This window comes from Fulmarus glacialis, unplaced genomic scaffold (genome assembly GCF_000690835.1).
Source record: "Fulmarus glacialis isolate BGI_N327 unplaced genomic scaffold, ASM69083v1 scaffold42158, whole genome shotgun sequence".
Taxonomy (NCBI): domain Eukaryota; kingdom Metazoa; phylum Chordata; class Aves; order Procellariiformes; family Procellariidae; genus Fulmarus; species Fulmarus glacialis.
In genome coordinates, this window is record NW_009227084.1 from 1 (window position 1) to 6,019 (window position 6,019).

At 52.2% G+C, this 6,019-nt stretch overlaps 1 protein-coding gene across 1 annotated transcript in view; it reads left to right on the forward strand.

Annotated features, from left to right (window-relative positions):
* The first annotated feature begins 1,244 nt into the window (after nucleotides 1-1,244).
* The window catches only part of PTK7 (protein tyrosine kinase 7), an 18,876-nt gene continuing 14,101 nt past the window's right edge, over nucleotides 1,245-6,019 (forward strand). The window contains exon 1 of the mRNA XM_009583036.1: nucleotides 1,245-1,389. Coding sequence (XP_009581331.1) covers nucleotides 1,245-1,389 — 145 coding nt within the window. The remainder of the gene's footprint in view (nucleotides 1,390-6,019) is intronic.

The window sequence follows — 6,019 nt, forward strand, 5'->3', positions numbered from 1 at the left end:
CCTCCTTACTTCACCAAGTATCGAGAATGTTTAGCAGTGTGTTACCAAGCTCTCTGTCTAGTTAGGTGCTGAGCTGGTGGTGTAAATACATCCAGCTCTCACCTCAGGGCTGCGATTTGCAAGCTAGTTGTGCATCCCCAGGGTGCGCTGGCTCCACAGTGGAGCTGGGACAGCTGTGAGTTCCCCTGCTCTGGCATGGGAGCATTTGAGAGGCCAGAACAGACACTGGCCAGCTGTGTCTTCTGCCAGAAGAACTCCTTGGGGGAGCTGGCTGTGCCAGTTTTTGCAGCTAGCTCCTTCCGTTGCAACCTGGTACCTGTGGGTCTTCATTTTACTTGTTTCCAGCTACCCCCCTCCACAGCTGGGGCAGATCCGAGGCCTCCTGCTGGCAGGGGAGAAGAAGAGGAGGATGGTTCCCCTCTGGGGAGGAAGGATGCAGTTTGGGTGCTCTGGGCTTTGCTGCCCTGGGCACTGCAGATGAGTTGCAGCTCCTCTAATCTGCTGTTCCAGATGCAGAGCATTAAAGGAGCTGACTTGCACATCTGGCTGAGCTGAGCTAGGGTGAACTTCGCTGAAGTGCCCCTGGAAGCAAGTCTGCAGAATAACGCTCCTGGGGCCTGGCTGGAGGGTGGGGCTGGGCTACAAGTTGCAGAAGCCCCACAGTGCTGGGCTTGCTTTCCAAACCAGGAAATCTTAAACTTGCACAAAGCTCTCTCCATTCCCATGCTTTTAATTCCTTGTTTGGTTGCAAGCAGCTTTGGGATTACTCATATCCTTGCATCAGCTGTGGTGTCTCCAGAGGTTGGTAACCTAGGCTCTTTTGGGTACAAAGTGAAATGGATTCTTTCCTTTTCGCTTTCTGTCCTCTGTTCAGAGCTCTGTTAGCTCAGTGAGGAGGTGTCCAGGAGCTGGGCAGTGGGAAAGCCTGGGCGTGCGTGGTTCGGGGTTGAGGGGAGCATGGATCTCCCATGGGGCTGGGGATGTGGAGCACTGCTGGCAACGCAGCCATGACAAATGCTGCCGAGGCTGCTGAGATCTGTGCTGGCTTTCTTTCCTCCTGCTGCTCAGTGCAAGTGCCCCAGGCAGGCAGCGGGCTGCCATGCTGCAGCACACACTGCCGCCAGCCAACTTGCCTGTTGCTTCCCCAGCATGGCTGTAGGTGAGTGAGACGGCTGCGGAGACAGCAGGGATCGAGGGCTGTGCAGCAGCTGAAGGCCTTGTGGTTGAGGCTGCATTCCCAAGCGATGTCGTTAGGCAAGGAGACAATGATTTTTGGATTGCTTCAAGATGTAGGCGACTCGGCCTCTCAGGCGGGGCAGGAGATGTGCTGCCTGGTCTCCCCAGCTTCCACAGTTGCTCTGTGGCACCCAGATGGCGTTGGAGTGTCAGGTGAGTGCTCGTGTGGGACTTGGCACTGGTGCGTTAAGCAATGGATGGAAAACCCGGCTCGGGTTGAGGCCTGGCTTGTAACGCTGCCCCATGCCCTTGCAGCCTGAAAGATGAGCATGAAGGTTTGGGCTTGCTGCCATGGCAGGGATTCACCAGGCAGCATCCATAGTGCTCTCAGGCCTCTTGGTATGGTGCAGAAGGTGGGCTGGGTGCTTTCACTGCCAGGCCTGGCCAGGCTGTGCCAGGGCCACAGACCCTCTCGTTGGCTGCAGCCCTAAATATAGCTTTAGAGATGGCTGATCCCCCAGGGGCGAGTCCTACCACCCCATGCATTTTCTGGCTGTGTCTCCATGATCACAAAGCCCAGCACCCCATGAGGGTCTGCAGTCCGTGAGGTTCATTTCCTATTGCCCAGCTACCTCCACAGCACAGCGTGGGAGGACAGTGTCCAGCCCCAGAGGTGAGCACTGAGACACGCGGCTGGGCAGTTTGCTGCCACCTCCTTCCACAAGAGCCCTACGATGTCTCTGTGCCTGGGATGTACCAAACCTGGTGCTGCCCAATGTGGGATCCCCCAAAACTTCAGCCCCAATTTCCCAGTGCTAGCCCTCTGCCATGGGTCCCTCAGATCCTTATTACTCTTTTGGTGGATTTTCTTACAGCTCTGGCTGATGACAACAGCAACACTGATGTATCTCACTTTTCTAGCTCTGGAGAATGGCCCCAAACCAAAGCTATTCCCAGGCTGTGCTGCAGTCTGCTGCCAAATCGCTGCAGTAGTGCTGTGGCAGCACTCGAGGGGGTTGGCTACCATGGGGCTGGGTCTCCTTTGCCGGATGTGTGGAGAGCCCTTTGCTCCCTGGCAAGCTCATAGGATTGAATACTCACTCTGCAGAGCTTCAGGCAGCAGTGACTAACTTCATAGGGTTGCTCACAAAATCTGTCCTGGTTGTGGCTTTGTTGGTTTTGTCACCCTGACATACTCTGCATATGCTCAGCCCACTGTGGCCTTTGGAGAAGGCTGTAATGGCTGAGTCCTGGGGAATTGAATTTAGATACACTTGGTAGAAATGCAGGCTGGCAATGCATGTGTTAGTGTTTTTCCTGGGAAGCTGCTATTTGCCTCCTTAAATAAATGAAATTAATTTTGAGCAGGGGGATGCTTCTGCATGAAGGATGCTGTGTTTCTGCATTCAAATCTTTGCTGTAAGTATGCTCTCCGAGCCAGGATGTGATCTGTGCCTCCTCTTCTCTCCGTCCTTGTGCGTCCTGCTGGTGCCTGTTCTTTCCCTGCAGATAATTTGCTCTGTGCAGTGTGGGAATGATACCCTGGGGACCTGTAGGTACCAGTGTGACTAAAATTCATCTATTACCTCAACGGGAGGGTTTTGCATTTCAATTAAATATCCTTTGGGTAAAACACCATTGGGTGTTTTAAAGTGTGCTGCATTTCAAATGTGTTTATCTAATCTGGCTGAAGCTTTCCTGAAAAGCTTTCTGTAGCCACAGTTGAAATGGTTTTAGGCCAGAAACATGTGTTGAGGGTTTCTTTTTCTTCCAGCCAGGGGTGGCTTGTGTCACATACATATGCAGAGAGCGGATGTTTGCCAGCACACACATTTGGGATTGCTGCTTGGCGTTGGCTTTGCAGGACTGTGGCTGGCCCAGCTGTGTTACTAGGGGAGAGCTCTGCACTGGCTTGGACTTGCTAAGCTGACTTCCAACAAACCTGGTGTTGCTGGGTATTTTTGGGGGTGGCTGTCACTAAGGGAAGAGAGAGTCATTTTGCTTCTTTCATCAGCTCCTAGCAATGCAGCCCAGCCCAAATTAGCTCATGAAACCACAGCAGAAACATGCTGTTGTGAAGGTGTCCAATCAGACTGAGCAAGGGTTGCCTTTGCTCTCCACCAGGTGCTGCAAGAGCTCTCTCATCTGCCAGCTCAGGCAGTTCTGGCAGCCTCCAATGGCTAAGCTGTGCATGACCATGGCTCTGCCACACAGTGGTGCTGGGAGGTCCTCTAGCTGGGTGAGTGGAACAAGCAGAGGCATTTTGTTCTTCATTCAGTACAGGTGGTGATGTCTGTTGGTTGTATACAGGTTCTACCCAAACTCTGGCATAATGGCATCCCACACATATAGCCCTCTGCTTGGACAGCTTTCTTGAGTGTCTGTCCCAAAAGCCCAGATGAGGTGGAGGGGATGCGTGAACCCTGCTGACTGCAGCCATTTCCTGGACCAGGGCTGTACAACTTTTCTAGGCAAGTGCAGCACTTCCCATCTCCAAACACTGAGCCCCGGTGCTCTGGATTTAGAGTACTGTGAAAACCTGTGTCCAGCTCTGGGCTTCTGATGTCTTCCATCCCAAAATGTCTGGACTATATCTAGCTGCTACTAGCTTTCCTTGCAGCCTAAATCTGATATATGGTTGGGACAATGGTTTCCAGCATGTGCAGCCAGTCCATCCATGGCACCTTGGATGCTATTGTCAAAACAAAACACAAGTTTAAGGCTCTTATTGCACTTTAACACTTCTTTGTCCCAGTTTGCTTTGGCACTTGTGCTCATGAGGCGTTCATCACAAGGATCTCACTTGAGCTGAAATGGTTGTGTCCATTTCCCCAGGATGGAAGATAAATAGTTTCTCCTGTTTCACTGGGGAGCTGGACCCCAGTATTTCCTGACACCTTGTAAAATCTTTACTTCCCATGTGGAGCTTGTGCCAAGCCTTCATCGTGTCCCCTGTCCACAGAGCCATGTCCTCCTGCCTAGACAGCAGGATGCATGTGATGAGGCTGCTGAAGCTCTCAGCTGAACAGCGCTGAGTGAAATGCAATTGTGCTGGCAGTGATGGGGTGAAAGCAGTTCTGCTGTTGTTTAGTGTTATACTGCTAATGCTGACAATTTAATGCTAGAAGCACACCTAATTTAAAAAACCATGTCTTAATATCCTGAAGGCCTACACCTTCAGCGAGAGGTGCCTCATCACTAACTCCAGCACTAGCGTGACTAGACTGAAAGGTTTTGGGATGCTGAGACCCCAAGAGGAGAACTGACCCATCTCCTTCATGAGCTTTCCTAATGCACACTGCTGCCTTGCACGTGTTTTGTACCATACAGGTATGGTTTGATGGACATGTGCCTTGGTGCCCTGAAGCATATCTGTGGAAAAGGACAGACCCAGCTCCTATAGGTTCAAACCTGAGTGGATTTGACTGTCCTGTTCCTCTTTGCTCCTCTCTGTCTGTCCCAGCAGCCTGTTTTGACATGAGCTCAGCTCCTGATAACCCTGGAGCTGTCATGCTATTGAGCGCATAGCTGTGTTTGCATGGGGTCGAGTGGTTGCTACCTTCGTGAGACAGATCTGATGTGTGGACTAGATGTGTGTACTTATGTAAGAACACATGTTCTCATGCATTTTGTTGCCTTGCGGCATGTGTTCGTCTTGTGGTGTTCGTGAGACAACTGTCACAGACTGATGGATAGTTCCTACCTTTTGGGGAGGTGCATGGTAGCTGACCATGGAAACTTCACTGGACATGCTCCCTTGGAGCACAGCATGCTGATGGGGCTTAGCTCAATATGAGACCCAGGAGGTAGGGCTACTTCTGGTCGCCTTAAATGCTGTGAGTACAATTGACAAGTGATGTCCACCCCGGAGCTGTGAGACTTAACTTGGCTGGGGACAGTCCCCTGGCGATGTTGCCTGCACACCAAGGTCGGTGGCACAATTGGGTGCTGAAGGTAGAAAGCCAGGCTGCAATGAGGTCCATGCCTTAGACCCTGCAGTATGTCATTGTGCACTGCTGTTCCTGTCACCTCCCAATTCCTTGCTGCCCCCTTCCCGGTGGCTTCTTTGGGGTGGCTGAAAATTAGAATTGAACCCACAGTCCCATCTTGCAAAGGCTGCAGGCAAGAAAGACCTCTGGGCTCTGGACTGCTGTCTCCTCTGCCCCAGTGTCTTTGGGAAGAGGCTTCCGTGGTTTTCACAATGGGAGGACTTTGTTGCTCTCTGTCTGGACTATGGGGAAAGGGTGTCAGCAGAAACAGGCCGAGGTGCCCCTGCTCTTGGCTGACATGTGCTTGGAGCTGGGAGACTGGAGCCTCATCCTGGGGAGCAGCAGTGGTAGATGAGTGCCTGTGTCTACGCCTTGGTGTCGCTGTGAGCAGGAGAGCTCAGGCTAACTGTGCTGGAAATGTGTGGCTGGCACTGGGGTGCCCATCAGCAGCTGCAGGCAGGAGAGGCTTTGCTTGGCGCTCGCACTACGCAGTGGGCTCCAAAGGCACGGAAAGGGCTCTTGAGGCTTTCTGGAATGTGGTGACCTAGATGCCCCCTTCAGAACATCCCCTTCAGAACAGGATCTCTTCCCTTAGCTCTGGGTGACTGAGTTGTCATGTCAAATTTTGTCCCTTTACCAGGCTGTTATACAAACACTAGGCAGGAGGATGTGGCTGAGCCTCTAAAGAGGAACAGCCCTTCAGCTGGACTTGGATCCTGTTCATGTAATTTGTCCGGGCAACCACTTTCTGAAGCAGTTTTCCTTGCAGTGGTGGGAACGCACTGTTCTGACCACTTTCTTGTTCGCTTTCATGAGAGGTTGCTTCTAAGATGCTCGAAATCTGCCTGGCTTGG